The sequence below is a fragment of the Phyllostomus discolor genome, chromosome 5 (assembly GCF_004126475.2).
Source record: "Phyllostomus discolor isolate MPI-MPIP mPhyDis1 chromosome 5, mPhyDis1.pri.v3, whole genome shotgun sequence".
NCBI lineage: Eukaryota > Metazoa > Chordata > Mammalia > Chiroptera > Phyllostomidae > Phyllostomus > Phyllostomus discolor.
This window is the reverse complement of record NC_040907.2, coordinates 45,611,670-45,630,956: the sequence shown is the minus strand read 5'-3', so window position 1 is coordinate 45,630,956 and position 19,287 is coordinate 45,611,670. Positions and strand designations below refer to the sequence as shown.

General features: G+C 38.3%; 1 protein-coding gene across 1 annotated transcript in view; it reads right to left on the bottom strand.

Annotated features, from left to right (window-relative positions):
• Positions 1 to 19,287, bottom strand: part of ATG4C (autophagy related 4C cysteine peptidase) — an 80,355-nt gene that overhangs the window by 35,447 nt on the left and 25,621 nt on the right. Inside the window, 1 exon segment of the mRNA XM_036026212.1 lies at positions 2,829 to 2,834. Within this exon segment, the coding sequence (XP_035882105.1) occupies positions 2,829 to 2,834 (6 nt within the window).

The window sequence follows — 19,287 nt, the reverse complement described above, 5'->3', positions numbered from 1 at the left end:
TGAGCACATAGCAATAGGAACTGTCCAAAATAAAACAGAGAGAGAAAAGAAATTTTTTTAAATAAAAGAGCTTCAGTGAACTGAGCACAATTTGATGTATGCTAATTATACAGGGGTGGGCGAATGTAGGTTTACAGTTGTTTGTATGGAAAATAAAACAATAATTAATAAATAATAATATAAAAATAAACTCCATTTCATGTACTCACAACTGTAAACCTACTTTGCCCCATCCTATAGTTTCTCAAAGCAATCACTCCTATACCTGTGGATTCAATAACTTCTAATATACTCTCACGGCAATACATTTTTTTACTTTATTAAATTACCTAGTTTATTTCACATGTATAATTTTGTCTTCCGACCATTTCCATTTGTCTGACCACCACTACTACTGTGTCCTGCCATAACATCCTGTACACACTTAAAACCAAGCATGCTGTTCCAGCCTTAAGCACTCAACAGGCATTGTGGATGACACATTCTTGGTAATGGAACCTGGACAACATTTATCAGACACAGTAGGGAAAGTTCTCACTGTGCATTATAAATACAAAATCTAAAAATGAGGGTTGTTTTGGATGAGGGTTTTTTGGATGGTTAAATGAATATCACACTTGAAACAAGACTGGAGCATAGTAAATGCCTGCCAAATGTCAACCATCATTATCATCATCTTTGTCAAATCAGACTAGTGCTTCCCCACTTTGTGGTTCTCAATTGTGTATGAGAAAATTGTGCACTGTCGTTTGTGAGAAAAAGGAAAATATGGAAACTCCTGGCATAGAAGGGAGAAACAGGGATGAGAAATGCAAATCGGTGAATGCCTGCATTTCCAACCTGGGAGTTTGGTCCCAATTTTGCTGATGAGGAAGTGGAAGGATAACGTGTCCTTGAATCTCATTTTAGATACACTGTCATAGAAGGACCAAGGCCCCAGGGGTTGCTGTGGTCAAGATGCAAGTGAAAATTAACACTTTCTGGAAAGCAGAGAGGAGCATTTAGTTACAAAAACAGTCAACAATTAGGGTATAAATAAGCTTGATGAGAATTATATCAAACAAATCAGCTGTCAGCCCCAATGAAACTGAGCTGCTAACAAAACTGGCTGGCTTGCTTTAACAAACGCCCGGTGGGCTTCCCAAGAAACCAGAAAGCAAGAACACCTGCAGCAAGCACATCAATGACCTAGAGATGCCAGTAGATAAGGTAAGCAGTGGCAGCTCTCAGCATGTACCTCTTAACTTTGTTGTCCCTTAAGAAGGAGACACCACCTCAGGCTCCTTCTTGCCTGGACCAACTTTCCCAGGGCTGGACACCAGGGACCAATGCTGGCCATGCCTGCCATTCCCCACCCCTTATGCTTTCTCCATTGTGTCTAGCCAGTTTCTTCCTCTCTTTACTACCTAAAAGCCCAGGTCCTTCTCCCCTATTTTCATTTTCCAAATCTGTCTGAGACCCTCCAGCCCTCAGCCATTTCTGTTTATAGCTCTATTCAATGTCTCATGAGACTTTATAAAGACTTTTGGATATATGTCCTTCCTTTCTCAATGAAAACTTTAATGCCCCCAATATTCGAGATCCATTTTTATCTATCCATTCTTACCTATCCAGGTGGTACCTAAGTGAAGGAACCAGGTAAGAGTTTGGTGGTGCTTTTGTTCCCACCTGTTAAGGTATATGATACACGGGACAATTCACATGCAAACAACGTAAGGTTTGGGTTATTTAAATTTAAAATAGAGACTGACAGAGGAGACTCTATATGGTGTTAAGTGAGCTGTTTTCAGTTTCCTGCATAGAAGCTGCCTTATTCCCTCCAATACAGTTTAAACACAGAAGGAAAGAAAAGTGTGGGAAAGAACACATACAACAACTAAACAATGTGCAATGTTACTGACGGGATTGCAGAGAATAGTTTTTGTTTGTTTGTTTGTTTGTTTGTTTGCCCAAAGGAGAACCCACAGAGCTCTGATTACTTCAAAATTTCCATTCTTACAGTAACACATCTATAGTCTCACTTCAGGGACTTAACAGCCTTCCCTTTACATTGCCTGTTCTAAGAGAGGTGTTTTGGTTCACGAGACTGTTGGTCAAAAGTTTCAAAAGAGAAAAAAAAACAAATTCAGGTTTTAATTTAATTTATAACTGAACGTTTCGGGTGTTAAGATGCCAGATCCTGCACAAGAATGTTTGTCTCCAAGGCTCGCTCCCAACCTCCCCTCTGGCCAGTGGAATCCTGTTTACTTCAAGAACATTGAGGTAAAGGTTCTGAAGTCCAAATGTTGGGAGTGGGGGCTGGGGAGAGGAGAATGGGGAGGAGAGAGGGAGAGAAAGGAAATGCTTGATGAAAATAATTCTGGGTAGCAAAGTGGCTAATGAAGACTGTGTTCTTTGGAGTAGAAAACATTCTATCATAAATATGTTAAAGCCCCATTTGCCCATTTGTTTCATTTAAATGCCAGAGATTATTTCATTGTTTCATAGAGGTCTTGTAGCCCTTATTCTATTTAAACTTTGGTTAAGCTCTTAATCTCATTAAAAGTTAGATTAAGTAAGCCTACAGATTCAACCAGACTGTAGATGTGGCTCTGCAACTGGGAAGCACTTTTTTCAGAACATTGAAATATTTTGGAAAAACTGAACAAATTATGTGAATTAATTAAGTGGGCCTTTAGGCAAAAAGCAAGTAATTATTTGTAAAAACTCCTGCTCTGCTTGATTCTGTGTGGTATGCCTCTGAGTGGTTTTACAAACCAGTCTGTAGATAATTGTGTTAGAAACCAAAATAGGACTTTTATATAATTCTTTTAAGATTTATAACTCACTTTCATGTATATCTCATTGGGCCCTTCTAATTGCAAATAAGTCCCATGTATATTCTCCTTCTGCTGATGGGGAAAAAAAAACAAAAACGAGACTTAGCAATTTGAAACGACTGTGTAACACAGCCACTGAACAGAAGAGGCTGACATGGAGGTGACAGATACGCCAAATTCAGTTCTTGTGGTGCTGGGAAAACTCTTTAGAATGCAGATCATATCTTATAATTTTTCCATAAAGTAGGCCTATCTTAACTTACTCCAGTTTTGATTATTTACATTCAAAATTACTTTACACAACTCAGAAGCAACACCTACCTCTCAATCCTATGTCTATAAATTCATTATAATCAGGAAGAACAAAAGTAGAAGTCATGAAATAGCATGAATTTACCAGGTAAACAAGTTGACATATTTTAAAGAGTTTGTTCTGGTGACTCTGAATTGAAGGTGAGAATGCCCTGGTCAGGGGAGCTTTAGGAGAAGCTGGTAGGAAAGTAGTTAAGGTAACAAGGATTAAGCTCAAGACCATGATATAAAGTGTTAAATCAGAATAGTTAATAAATAGAATTTGTGAGTGCATAATTTACTTTTTTATGTTCAACATGATAGTAAAAATTTCATTTCAATTTGTTTTCAAGTTTTTGGAATGTATTCAATGAAGTGGTAGAAGAAACCTCTATTTCAGCATTTGCCTATTATCAAGTTTCCACAGAAACAAGGCCATAACACTAAAATGTAAAGTACAAGCAAATTAAAAGTTTGCTTTTAATGTCTTTATTTCAGAAAATTTTATATGTTACCCTGGAAACTAAGAAATACCTACTTACATGTAAAACATTTCAGTTTTTCTACAATGGAGAACTGGATTATTTGGTTACACAAAATCATGTAGGAATGATGCTCTCCCTTATTCTTCTAAAAGAGTACATTTCTTTTAACTCATTTCAAAAAGCTATTCCTTAGAACCTAGTATAGATTTCAGATAAACTAAAAAGTTTTCTACTACCTTGCCTTTGTCACTATATCTAATATAACTGATGGTAGCATCAGTAACATGATGAAGACAGTAACTTCCTTTTATTCAATTTTGTTGATTATTGCTCAATCAACTTTTCACACAGCCTTTTATGTTGTGACCACAGGAGCTTTCCTGCTTTTCTGGCTAAAGTGCTTTCTCAAGTAACCCCTCTCTCCCCCTCCCTCCCCCTGAGGAGTGAGGAGAGAAGGAATTGCCAATATTATGTGCAAAAATCTTTGAGCAACAGATCTTTCCTGTTTCCAGTAGCTATTGTAAACCCTCTTTTTCGATGACAATATTAATAACCATTTGATGGAAAAGATTTAGAAAATAAAGAAAAGCCATCCAGTTATGTTCAGAATATCCAGAACTTTTATTAACATTTTGGCGTTGATTCTTCCTGCAGTTTTTGTATGCATATAAACAAAACATTATGCTTATTTTACAAAAAGGAGGTCACCCTTTATGGCTGCTTTGTAATGTTTTGTTATAAAGAGAAGTAATGACACAAAACTCCTGAAACTGTGCTTGACATTGAGAGAGTCCTCCAGGGTGTATTTCCACGCAACTGCATGGAGCACTAACACAGGACTCTAAAACTGCTCAGAGTACCATCAAATGGCTGGAGCACCATTCATTTACACACCCTTCATGTTGGCCTTCTTTTAAAGTGAAACTGTACACAATCCTATTATACTGCTTTATTCTGGGACACAAATAAAAATGGATGCATTGTAGCTCCCTGTAGAATTCTGGTGGTATAATGTCTTATAACCCAATTAGGATGTCATTTTGTAATTAAAGTATTTTAACATTAAACGTTCTTATCCCAAATCAAAGTTACCTTTGGTTTCTCACTGGACATTGCAACTCCTCTTCCAGATTTTTGTGGTTCTCGTATCTTTAATTTGGAATAACTACTCTAAGAAAGCAATGCTGATCTTAGATGACAAATCAAAAGATATCATTAGGTGGAATCCGAAAAGATATAGAAAAAGTGGAAGAATCTTCCCTGATCTGGGGTCTAAACCTCTGAAACAGAGGTTTACTGGGCCCCATCCCAGAAGCAGGACAAACAGGTGCTATACAGGACAAAGCCCCTATCCTATCTCAGGGCCGTCCGTTCTAGAGCAGTCTAGGGGCCGACAACATGTGAACAATCAAGAAAGTCAGGTTGGCTAAAGAGAGCTCCTCCAAGTAACCCTGAGCAGTCCTAAAAATGAGAGGGGGCCACGTGAGGATCTGGCAGGACAGGCTTCCAGGCAGAGTCCCTCAGAAAAACACGGTGAATGAAGGCAGCGGACAGAAGGACACAGGGATGCTGCAGCAGAGAGCAAGGGGTGTCAGAAGGAGGATGTTGGATTGAGACCTTGTATGCCTCGGGGCCCTTGACGAAAAACAGGAATTTTAGTCTAGATGCGGTGGAAAACCATTGAAGGATTACATGCAGAGAAATGATGTTAATTCTAAAAAGAGAAATATATACTTGCATTTAAAAAAAATGGCACTGGTAGAACTTGCTAATTGTGTGACTATTATCCTTTTCCCTTTACTGGAGCCAAAACACATATTTACTCAAGATGATATTTGGAAATTGGTACTAAATGGACATTTCATATAAATTTCAACACAATGCTAAAGTGTTCAGATTCTGCTTTGAGTTAATTTGTGAAAGTTCTGTTTGTCATTTTTTGGTGCTTTATATAAAGTATAAAGATTGCTCTTGCATTTCGTTTCATCCTCAAAATGTTCTGAATTAGGTAGGATAGGAATTACATCTTTTACATGTGAGAAGACAGTTTATGAGTGGTATAAACCAAGTTGTTCAAGATTTGAAAAGTGAAATGCAGAAATTTCTGACAATGCAGAAATGTAAAGTCCAGACACACAGCACATAGGAACAGAACTCATACAATGATGCACCACGTGATCAGCTTTGAGGATACTACCTTTTTTCTCACCCCCATTTTTTTTAGTGTATTAAAGTAAGTAAACTTCAGGGTTAAAACAGTAACATTGTATAATATGAAATAAAACTGAAGTAAACTGTAACTAGAAATGTTTTTAAAAGTCCAAGACACTGAGCAAAGTGCTTTTTAGAAACACATAAAGAAAGGTGTGCTTCACTACATGAAATGTCACATCTTAGTCACAGTCACTAAAACATGAATTGAGGAATAAAACAAGGCAAGGCTGAGAACCAAGGCCGAAGCAGCTACAGAAGTGGTTTGGGAGCCAGAGTTAGGACTGTCGGAAGCTAGCAGAGCAGAAAGCAGGTTCAAGGAGCCATAGACGGGGGCACAGGAGTGTACTTTGTGCTGTCTGACGAGGAGGCCAGCTCAAGGCCATTGGGCAGGAACTACCTGAGTGTGGTGGGAAGTCGACTCAGAGAGATAAAATCCCTAGTGTATATAGTAGTTGTTAGACTCTAAATTTTGTGTTATGGGCTATAAAACTAATACAATGTACTATAAATACAACGTACAGTATAGAAACGGCAGAGCAAGCAGTTCAGTAAATGCAGGAAGCCTTAAGTAAACACGTGCCCAGCTGTTGGCCTAGAAACTGCTGACATTTCTATTTAATTGGAATGTACTAAAAACAATGTGTTGAAATCAATGTGTTTCTGACATATGCTGCTTAAATCCATTCTATAAAAGAGTGATGCAGTATTTGTCATTAGCAAAAAGTGCAAGTTATACATAAAATTATTGTAGACTATAAACAAAAATTTTATGAAAGCGTCATGCAAGTTGAGAACATTAGGTTTCTAGTGGGTACAATATGTGCAATATATACAAATGACAGGCAACTCACCGAAGTGGAAATAGCACTCACTGTTAACTGTGTTCAAACTCTGTAATCAAATTCAAATTACAGACACTATGAGGTTCCTGATTGGACACCACTAGGAAATTTTTTTTCAAGTATCCAAGGCTGGGGTAGGAGGTAAAACTGGTATGGTTGGTATCATTATACACTATTATGCTCCCCCTTTCTTTAGAAAGCAACTTAGTATTACATATTGAGCCATGAAAATGACCTAACCTTTTTGTTTAGTCATCTCATTTTGAAGATCTTTCCCACAGCAATTAAAAATTTTGTTAAAAAACAGTATAAAGATTTTCTTTACAGTATTATAAGAATAGAACTTCATAAGTACCTAAACCCCAACAGGGGAGTCACTAAGTGAAGTATACAAATGATACCTGACTTGCCATTACGTATCCGTTAGACACTAAATGTGCTGCAGTGGGGGAGGGCTCACTTATCAGTAACGAATCAGGACACAAACTGTACACTGATTAGAGGTTTCTTCTAAAAGTAAAAGGAAAGCAACTAATAATAATCGTAAATTTGTGAGTAATTTTTAAACAAAGCATTATTTTGGCTCTTACAAACTTTTTTTCATTAAATTTGATGAAGGATGAAGTCCAAGAATTAAGACAGGATAACAAGAAGATAAAAAAATCTCTGGAGGAAAAAGAGAGATCTCTGAAAGACCCAGAAAAACTGGTAAGGAAAGTTCTAAGCACGTGAACGACCCTGCTTGGGATGAGACCGACCTCTCATACACATCCTTGGTTCTTTCTCAAAGACCAATTATGAGAGCAAGCTGGGAGCCCCACAACCCTAGCTGGTGTGCCCTGTTTCTTGAAAATACACCATTTTGAATGTGTATCTATGATTGTTATATCTGGGCTGATACTTATGCTAGAACTTCCTTCCCACTACCCTTCTGGTCCTGTGAACAACAAGTCACATTAATGCACATGTGGAAAGCAGAGATGTAGAGGGCTCCGGAATGGCTTTAGGTAGATGCCAGACTGTTCTCTACCACTCTTATCTCCACAGTGCTCTCAAATACTTCCCACTTTGGGATGCCTAACTAATTTACCCTTATTTAACACTGCAAAGATACTTCAGTGCCATTTGAAAGTCTTCAGATGAAGCAGAATGGCAGTCAAGGACATACAGTGGTTCTAAGTGCAGGGCTCTGGCTAATTGAGGGAGAAACCCCAGCCTTGGCCTCAGCCATGAATCCAAGGAAATCCTACACATGCCACTGCGTCCAACTACAGGGGCACTCCCTCTTGTCTGCTTTGTGTAAGTACTGTGATCATCAGAGTGTATTCACTGCACTCAGAGATCATACAGACTTTTAAATGTAGGCTACTTTGGTAATATAACAAAGTGTACTGTTTTGTCCTAACCCAAAAGAGAAAGCTTCACTACAGCCTATAGATAAAACGTATTATTTATGACATATCACAGCAGCCAGTGAAGATGAATCGAGGTGATGCTGTGAACTGACTTGGATGGGTAGGATTTCTTTATCAGGCCAATGTAAACTCTGAGCTCTGTTTTACCATCAGAGTGCAGCAAGCATTACTGGACCGCTTATTGGGAAAGAAAAGAAGAAAACAATATACATCCTAAATTCCACCTAAGTAATTGAAGTTTAAATGTGGATCCATCTTCTCCCTGTACCAAACTGCAGAGCAGACACAGGAGGAAGCCAGTCCGAACCCTGACCCCGCTGACCTCTCTGGGCTAGGGGATTGAGAAGCCTCTGCAGCCCCTGGCAGGAAGCACAGGGTGGAGCCCAGCTTGTCCTTGGCCTTGGAGATAGGATCACAGTCCCACAAGGACAGTGCTTTCTAGTTTCCCCTTCTAAAGAGGTCAGTTTAAAGTGAGACCTGGCTAGTGTGGCTCAGTGGATTGAGTGCTGGCCCTGCAAATCAAAGGGTCACCAGTTCAATTCCCAGTCAGGGCAAATACCTGGAATTGCAGGCCAGGTTCCCCAGTAGGGGGCACGTGAGAGGCAACCACACATTGATGTTTCCCTCTCGTCCTCCTTCCCTTCCCCCCTAAAAATAAGTAAATAAAATCTTTTTAAAAAATAAAGTAGATAACTTTTTCATAGAATGTATTGCATGTTTTTTCATTTCCAAGTATATTTTTTGATTATGCTATTACAGTCATCACTTTTCCCCTTTATCCCCCTCTACCCTACAACTCCCCCTCACCACTATCCTCCCACCCTCAGTTCATGTCCATGGGCCATACATGTAAGTTCTTTGGCTTCTCCATTTCCCATACTATGCTTAACGTCCCCCTGTCTTATTTTGTATCTACCAATTATGCTTCTTATTTCCTGTACCTTTTTCTCCATTGTCCCCACTCCCTCTTGGTAACCCTCCATGTGATCTCCATTTCTGTGATTCTGTTCCTGTTCTAGTTGTTTAGTTTGTTTTTGCTTTTTAGGTTGGGTTGTTGATGGTTGTGGGTTTGTTATCATTTTACTGTTCATAGTTTTGATCTTCTTTTTCTTAGATAAGTCCCTTTAACATTTCATATAATAAGGGTTTGGTGATGATGAACTCCTCTAACTTGACCTTATCTGGGAAGCACTTTATCTGCCCTTCCATTCTAAATGACAGCTTTGCTGGGTACAATAATCTTGGATGTAGATCCTTGCCTCTCATAACTTTGAATAGTTCTTACCAGTCCCTTCTTGCCTGTAAGGTTTCTCTTGAGATATCAGCTGATAGTCTGATGGGATCTCCTTTGTAGGTAACTGTCTCTTTTTCTCTTGCTGCTTTTAAAAGTCTTTCCTTATCTTTAATCTTGGGCAATGTAATTATGATGTGCCTTGGTGTATGCTTCCTTGGATCCAACTTCTTTGGGACTCTCTGAGCTTCCTGGACTTCCTGAATTCTATTTCCTTCACCAGATTGGGGAAGTTTTCCTTCATTATTTTTTCAAATAAGTTTTCAATTTCTTGCTCTTCCTCTTCTCCTTCTGGCACCCCCATGATTTGGATGTTGGAACATTTAAAGTTGTCCCAGAGGTTCCTAAGCCTTTCCTCATTTTTTAAAATTGTTTCTTCATTCTGTTCCAGTTGAATGCGTATTTCTTTCTTCAGTTCCAAATTGTTGATTTGAGTCTCGGTTTTCTTCCCTTCACTATTGGTTCCCTGTATATTTTTATTTCACTTTGCGTAGCATCCACTTCTTCCTCTATTTTGCATCCATACTCAATCATTTCTGTGAGTACCTTGATTACAAGTGTTTTGAACTCTGCACCTGATAGGTTGGTTATCTCTTTATCACTTAGTTCTGTTTTGGGAGTGTTGACCTCTTCTTTCATTTAGGCCATATTTCTGTCTCATCATACCTGTTACATAGTAAGGGACAGAGCCTTAGCTATTTGTCAGGGCAGGGCAACCCCCTTCACTGCACTATGGCACTGTTTGTGGGGGAGGGATCTGAGAGGGAACAATGCAGCTTGCTTCACTCTTGGCCAACTTTCAGTCACTTCCCCAGCTATGCACAGGTGAATTGGGCCCTTCTAGTGCTGATTCCCAGGTGGGTGGGTTTGAATATGTTCTAAGACCCGGGGGGTCTCTCCAATGAACTCTCCTGTGAAGCCTGGAGTTTCTCCTGACACCTCAACTCCCACAGATTTTTACATCCACAGGTTTTGAGGCTTTAGTTCCCCACACTGGAACCCAGGGTTGTGTGGCCTGTCTCGCTCCCCATTTGTTCCTCCCGGCTTATCCATATGTGAATATCAGACCGCCCAGTCAACCAGGTGCCTCCTTGTCTGCCTGGTCTACCTCCTTCCTCTCTACCCTGGCTGCCTATCTCCATCCCTCCTACCAATGTGCATGGATGTTTCTCCTTTAACTCCTTGGTTGTCAGACTTCCATACAGTTCAATTTTTCTGGCAATTCTGGATGTTTTTTGTTTTTAAATTTGTTGTTGTCCTTCTTTTAGTTGCGAAAGGAAGCAAAGTATATCTATCTATGCCTCTATCTTGGCCAGAAGTCAGAATGTATTACTACATCTTTAAAAAGCAAAATCACAGCACTGTTCATTAGAGACTTCTAAGAAATACCCATTTGCATCATATATGACTTTTGTGATTTGCCATCTATGTATTGGCCAAGTGAACTCTTTTAATTGCACCAAATCTTCCAATGCCCATGAACTGGGCAACTTTGGAACTAGTTGGTTTTCTGGTTGTCCATGGTTCTTGTTCCATGCTCTTGCTAATCGTTCCCCGTAGCTGCCCATCTCCCACTGGAGGGTGGTCACTTGAGCCAATGCCCTCCTGGCCACAAGCTCAATAGGTATGTCTGGAGCTTAGTGTTGACCTGCCCACATTTTACCTTTCAAGTAGAATTGCAACTGTCTGTACTTAGCATTTGTTCATTAGTGCTAGGGCTAGAAAAAGTGGGGTTTTTTTTGGGGGGGGGGGTTGTTTTGTTTTATTTTGTTTGGTAAGCCCTAACTTTACAGTAGTTGCTTTTTTGGTGATACATAAGACACTGAAGTGAAAAAACAAATTTGAGTGTCCTGAAGTTTGTTCTGTTAAGCAAAGTTCAACTCAGGAACAACATTCATCACCTGATCACTCTGCCACTTTGTTGTTGTCAGAATTCCAAGACAGGTCTGTTACAGAACTTGCCCAAATTGATTGAAGCATGAAGTGAAAACACGTGTATTTCTACTGTCCCTTCACCTGATGGGGTGGCAACTCAAATGCTTATGTAATGCATAATTTTTTCTTCCCATAAATTCAATATTTTGCTAAGCTTTTTAGGGAACAGAGAAAGTGCATCTGAGAGCAATTCTTTCTACAAACCTGCCCTATTCTGTAAACACACTGCATAGATTTCTCCATGTGACCTTCTGAGGGGTTGGGAGTTGATGGGAACGGTAGACAAGGGCTCTGTCTACCATAGAGTTCACTTCTATGCTCTCACCTTTCAGGGACCAGGTGACAGAGCATTCCTATTCCTGAGAGGTGAAGCGCTTTCAGTTCCACCTGATGCTGAGATGTGGCATCAGAAGGTCTGTCCATTGTGCTTTGTGGCGTGTCCCTGCCCACATGCATGGGGCACCTAGGGCACTGAAAACCTCCTGCTTTCTGTGGACTCCTGACGTCCCTCACTTCATTTCTCCTGGACACACAGATGCCATTTATAGCAGCAGGGACACCAAGAAAGTGCCAGGCTGTCCTGGCACTCACTACTAATGCTATGCTTTTGTAATTATTAAACTGAGTATTTTTCTTGTGTTACAAATAAAAAATATAACTTTCCATTTAAGATAAAAGTATTTGAATGAATTTCCATTTTTATTCTGTATTTGTTTTTTGAGATCCCAAAATTAAATTGCATGTTTACTACATAGCTTAAGGAACATATCATAGTTTTAGGTAGTTAAAACATTTCTGACTTCCGGCAAGACGGAGGCATAGGTGGATGCACCGTACCTCTACGCACAACCAATATTAAAACAACAACAATTTAGAGGCAGAATAACACCCAGAACTGACAGAGAATTTATCTGAATGGAAGTTGGACAGCCAAGAAGTTGAAGTAGACCCATTCATCCAGACCGGCAGGAAGGGTGGAGAGGAGAAGCCAAGCATGGGGTGTGGTGCACAGCTCCAGCTGGAAGCAGCTCAAGCAGGGAGAACGGGGCGCCTAAGGCAACTGGGAGCGCATTAGCCATCAGGGGCATGCAGGATCGCAGCGGGTAGACCCTGAGTATGCAAGTGGCAGCTGGCAATTGTGGACCAGGGCAGAGCACACAACCCAGGATCCGAGGAGAGGCACTTCGGTGCCAGGAGAGAGTAGATACTGCCATTGTTCGCCCCCGCCCCCACATACAATGTCACAATCTAGCGACTGGGGTGCCCAGCCCCAGTGAACACCTAAGGCTCTGCCCCCTCACCGTAACAGGAGCGACCAGACCAAAAAAAAAAAAAAAAAGAGAGAGAGAGAGACATGTCTCAAATAGAAAAACAGAGCGATGCCCCAGGGCTCATTCTTTTGAGCGACCAAGAGATAGCCAATCTATCAGATGCACAGTTTAAAACACTGGTGATCAGGAAGCTCACAGAATTGGTTGATTTTGGGCGCAAATTAGATGAAAAATGCAGGTTACCATAAAAGAGATGAAGGAAGATGCATGGAGAACCAACAGTGATGAGAAGGAAACTGGGACTCAAAACAACAGAGTGGACCAGAAGGAAGAAAAAAGAAACCAAACAGGAAATAATGAAGAAATAAGAATTCAAAAAAACAAGGAGAAGCTTAGGAACCTCCAGAACATCTTTAAACGTTCCAACATCTGAATTATAGGGGTACCAGAAGGGGAAGAGGAAAAGCAACAGATTGAACACGTATTTGAACAAATAATAATGGAGAACTTCCCCAATCTGGCAAAGGAAATAGACTTCCAGGAAATCCAGGAAGCTCAGAGAGCCCCAAAGAAGTTGGACCCAAGAAGAAACATACCAAGGCACATCATAATTACATTAGCCAAGGTAAAAACGAAGGAGAGAATCCTAGAAGCAGCAAGAGATAAGGGGACAGTCACCTACAAAGGAGTTCCCATCAGACTGTCAGCTGATTTCTCAAAAGAGACCTTGCAGGCAAGAAGGGGCTGGAAAGAAATATTCCAAGTCATGAAAGACAAGGACCTACATCCCAGATTACTCTATCCAGCAAAGCTATCATTTAGAATGGAAGGGCAGATAAAGTGCTTCTCAGATAAGGTCAAGTTAAAGGAGTTCATCATCACCAAGCCCTTATTTTATGAAATGTTAAAGGGACTTATCTAAGAAAAGAAGATAAAGAAAAACATGTATAGTAAAAGGACAGCAAACTCACAATTATTAACAACCACACCTAAAACAAAACCAAAAGAAACTAAGCAAACAGCTAGAACAGGAACAGAACCACGGAAATGGAGATCACATGGAGGGTTAGCAACAGGGGAGTGGGAGGAGGACAGAGGGGTAAAGGTACAGAGAATAAGTAGCATAGATTGTAGGCTGAAAATACATAGGGGAGGGTAAGAAAAGTATGGGAAATGTAGAAGCTAAAGAACTTATAAGTATGACACATGGACATGACTAAAGGGGGGGGAATGGGTGATACCGGGTGGGAGGGTGAAGGGGAGTGAAAGGGGGAAAACGGGACAACTGTAATAGCATAATCAATAAAATATATTTAAAAAAACATTTCTAACGAAGAATTTATTCCCCCAAATAATAACACATTTCAAAAATGTACCCTCTAGAACTTCTGTTTAGTAAGTGCCTTTGCAGTAAAACATCTAAAAAATGCAAAATGGTGTTTTATGCAGGGGTGGGCAAAAGTAGGTTTACAGTTGTTCACATAGAAAAATATGTAATATAAGAGTAATAATAATACAAAAATAAACTGTTTCATGTATTCACAACTATAAACCTACTCTTGTCAACTCCAGTATAAATACATAGGTATATCTGATTATTGGCTATTGGCAATATTTTAAATGCTAATTTTTAAAGGCATCAAGCAGATTTTCTCCCTTCCTCGTTTGTGTATTTGGGGGGCAGATATTGATGGGAAAGTTGACAACACGATGAAAAGTATTTTACATTAATATCAAGAAGGAAGGCTCATCTGAATTAGTTTTAAAAATACAACAAAACCAGCGTGGCCAGGTAGCTCAGTTGGTTAGATAGTGTTATCCTGCTACATGAAGGTTGCAGGTTCAATCCTTGGTCAGGGAATGTACAGGAAGCAAGCAATGGAACAACACATGGATGTTTATTCTCTCTTCCTTCCTCTCTCTCTCTCTCATAAATCAATAATACTAAAAAAAACTACAACAAAAACAAGCATATTAAAATTATTAGTGTTTTCTGATATTTAAAAATTGCTACTACTTCTTTCAACTACTTACAGTGACTGGGATTACCCTATTTTGCCATGTATAATGAACACTTTTTTGCCCAAATTTTTGAGAGAAAAATGAGGATAAGCATTATACATGAGTAGTACCTGAAATACCTTATATCTGTTCCTGTGTTTTGTAATTATTTGTTACATAAAATTTCTTGTCCCATAGTATGTTCAAAAATAAATGCTAAAATTCCTTTATGATACAAAAACACAAGTATCTAAATAATTAATTAAAAATTAAAATGAAAGATTTCCTGAATAATAATTAAAATTAAATGAAAGATTTCCTGAAAGTTTGGGCCACAAATGTGGGTGTACATTATACACAGCAAAATGAGGTAGTTATTGGCCTTATTTAAGGAAGAGAATTGTCCTAACATAGTTTAGGCTATTTCAATATTAATTATTGCTGTATTGTTGGGCTCTTTACAAATCAATGGATACTTCAAAAAATAAATGGATACTTCTAAAGTGGTTAAAGATACGTTTATTTTCTAGAGCAGCAATTTTCAACCTTTTTCATCCCATGACAAACATAAAATTCTGCGACCTATTGAAAATTCTGTGACCTACTAAAAAAAATAGGTATAATTTTGATTGATTTACAAAAATACAATAATAGTAATCATGATACCTACACTTTTTGGTCCAAAGTGACTTTTAAAATATCAGGTGCCTATAGCTGTATATTAACATTTCTGGTACCAAAAATTAACCAATTAGACACAACTGTATTATGTGATGAGACCAGTAAGATACAGCTCTATTATATGTCCTATATATTCATGGTTCAAGACAGAACATTCATACCAGATGGCAATTATTGTGTTGGCTGTTGTCATTATTTTATTTGACAATCTAAGGGAAAAGAGGTCTATGCCCCTGACTAAATAGTCAGGTAGTGCATGTTTTAAACATTCTTGTGGCACGCCAGTTAAAAGTCACCACTCTAGAGGATCTCAAAAGGCTGTTATCACTCCAATACCACTGCAAATAAATTTGAACTTGTTTCTGTAGTGAGATTTATCTTCCAGTTCTAAATTATTTTAAATAATCTGTCAAACACTCCCTGAACTCCTACTTTGTCCCAGATGCTGTGCTCAGCAGCTGGAAGTAGAAGAGAAGTGGGAGTCCTTCCTTCCCTGGAGAATCTTACTTCTTTATGAGGGGGATACCCTGTGAGCAACTGATACCTCGTAATGAGTGGTAACTCAGCTATGTGACTGCACAAAAAAGGACAAGTCTTACAGTGTGGCTGCTGGCAAAGATATCCTGGAGGTAAGCTGGGGCTTGGGGGCCAGAGTTAAGCTTGCTGAGACAAAGAGGAACAAAAGGTACTGTAGGCAGAGAGGGCAGCGCGAATCAGACTAGGTGGTGATGGGTGTCAAATAAAGAGAATAAAATTAATAACATTTAGAAATAAATAAAAAGTATTCTCTGAGGTTCTCCCTTGAGCAATGAAATGCTAATCTTATTTAAACACGAAATGAGAGTTAAAGTGTTAAAGATGTGTTGTTTTTTGGCTATGAGAGAACCTTATAACAAAACTTTTTATTCTCCAGATGAGGATACAGAAGCCCAAAGAGACCTTTCACCTACCCCGCCCCCAGCTTGTCAGTGAATGGGCAGCCCCGGCACAACTCACTCCTCTGACTCAAATACACTGTTTTGTCACACGGTCTCTTGAACAAGTATTTATCACTGGCTTTCATTTATCGCAATAAAATGCTCTTCCTTCCATATTATATAAGACATTACATTTTATTATAGTAAATGAATAGTAGAAATAGGAAATCTCAGCTGCTTTTTATTGCTTAAGAAAAAAAACACTGAAATCTTATTCTAAACTTTTTACATTATGGTAAAGGAGGTTTATAATAGGTGCCTGCCAGGTTTGATTATAGGTACTATATCAAGGACAGCATTCTATAACCCATTCCTCAGATCTTGCCTGTGGAAGTTAAAGTATCTAACATGATACCACATTCAAGCAGTTCATGGAACATAAGAAAAATTATAATGCTTAATCAATTGACATTTCAACTAAGGAAAAACTACACTTTTATAGGTTTAACTTACTGTGACATTTTCTTCTTTTCCTTCCCCTTCATGTATCTCCTGGGAGCCTTACTAAAAAGTATAGCTCATGCTCAACAATATTTCTAGATGATAGCACAGTCAGCCAGCCTAACCTCAGAACCACAGTCCAATGGTGACTACAACTAGGTTGCCAAGGAGTGAGTGACAGACCCCCTTCTGCTAAAAGCATCCTAGCCATACATAATTTCAGCCATTTGATTGGCCTTTTCAGTGATCAGGTTAATAAGCTGGTGTCAGTTATATATTAATTTTGAGAACCTAAATGTGAACTTTTAACTTCCATTTTAATCTTAGAGTAGATGAATGAACAGAAAATCAGTTAGCAAATAAGAAATCCCAGAAAAACGTATTTATCTTTATTTGCTCAATTTCAGTTGATAAGACATTGTTGAACATAATGGAGAGGCACTTTTTACTGAATGTTTCTAGGGAAAAAAGTATATATTTATGAGATACAGGCCTGCTCTGGCTGGCATGACCCATTGGTTGTAGCACCATTCTGTGAACTGAAAGGTCACAGGTTCAGTTCCCGGTTGGGGCACATGCCTGGGTTGTAGGTTCAGTTCTGGTCAGGGCATATATGAGAGGTGTCTGAACAATGTCTCTCTCCCTCTCTCCCTTTCTTCCCCTCTCTCTAAAATCAATAAGCATTTCCTCAGATAAGGTTTAAAAAAAGAGAGGACGAGAGAGAGAGGCCTGAAACAATGCATAGTACTTTGGAAGTTATTCTTGGAAGAAGTAAAAGCTCATCCCCTACTGTCATTAGAGTGTATCTGCATTTAAATTTAATAGTATTTTGTCAGATTTACACCACCATACATTTTTTTCCTGCATTACTTTTGTATAAAAATTCACTTCCCCTTCCTCTCCCCAAATAGGGGGACAATGCATCACACCAGTCTTAATGAACAAGTTTTCAAGTTAATTTCTTTGTGGATATAATTTTTCCAACTCAGATTTTAGTTTCATAGATATATGAAATGTAATTATGTATATATGTACACACACACACACATAGGTGTGGACAAAAGGAGGTTTACAGTTGTGAGTATGTGAAGTTTATTTTTGCATTATTATTTATTAATTATTGTATTATTTTTCATATGAACAACTGTAAACCCACTTTTGCCCCACCTTGTAGGTATAATTGGAGACCCAGAAGGAGAACGAATAGTGGGAAAAACAGAAAAGTATTTTAAGGCAACAAGGCTAAAAAAATTTCAAATTGGATGAAAACTATAAACTAACGGGTCCAAGAAGTTCAACAAAATCCAAGCACAGAAAAATGAATGAAGTTACACTAATGCACCACATAATCAAATTGTTCCAAACTAGTGATAAAAAAATTTTTAAAGCAGTCAAAAAAAAAAAAGGACATTATATGTACATAGAAAGATAAGGATGACATCAGGTTTCTCATTGGAAATAAAACAGGCAAGAAGATAGTGAGGCAACATCCTCAAAGCTACTGAAAGAAGAAAGAAAAAAAAAAAACATTGACCCAGAATTCTATACCTAGCAAAAATATCTCTCAAAAACAAAAGTAAAATATTGACTTTTTCAAAGTCAAAAAAAGCTAGTAAAGTACATCACCAGCACATCTGCACTGTAAGAAATGTAAAAGGAAGTCCTTCCAACAGAAGGAAAGTAATAACACATGGAAATGTGGATTCACACAAAGGCATGAAGAACACCAGAAGTGATAACTGCTTAAACAAATATATAAATTTTTTCTTTATACTTAAGCTCTTTAAAGGATATTTGACTATTTAAACAAAAATGATAGCAATGTATTATGGGGTATATAACATACAAATAACTAAAATGTATGACACCAACAGTATACAGACTGGGGCGGGGAAAGTAAAGTATACTATTTATGCTGCACAAGGTTCTTATACTCTATGTGAGATGGTATAATATCACTTAAATAAACTGTGATAAGTCAAAAATGGATAGATACTGAAACCTTAAAGTAATCACTAAAATAACACAATAAAAAGTTGTATACAAATGATGTACTGTAGAATTGTATACCAGAAACCTACATATAAAGGAAAAGTTATAGCTAATAAGCCAGCAAAGAGACAAAATGGAATCAAGAAATTCTCAATCTGAAAGAAGGCAGAAAAAGAGGAAAAGAAAACAAAGAGCAGATATAACAAATAGAAAGCAAATAGTTAGATAGATTTAAACCTAACCACATTAATAATCACATTAAATGTGAATAGTTTAAACAATAGTTTAAAAGGCACAGATTGTCAGACTGGATAAAAATGCAAAATCCAACTATCTACTTTCTATAAAACAAAACAAAAACCACAATTTAAATATACAGATACAAATAAAGTGTAAAGAATTAAAAAATATATGCCATGTAACCCTAAGCAAAAGGAAGTTGAATATCATTAATATCACACATATATTTAAGACCAAAGAATATCATCACAATTCTTTTATAATATAAAGGGATCTATTCATTAACAGACTATAAAAATTCTATTTAAGTACCCAATAACAGGACTTCAAAATCAATGAAGCAACCTCTGGCTGTGTGCTCAGAGGACTGAGCACTGGCCTGAGAACCAAAA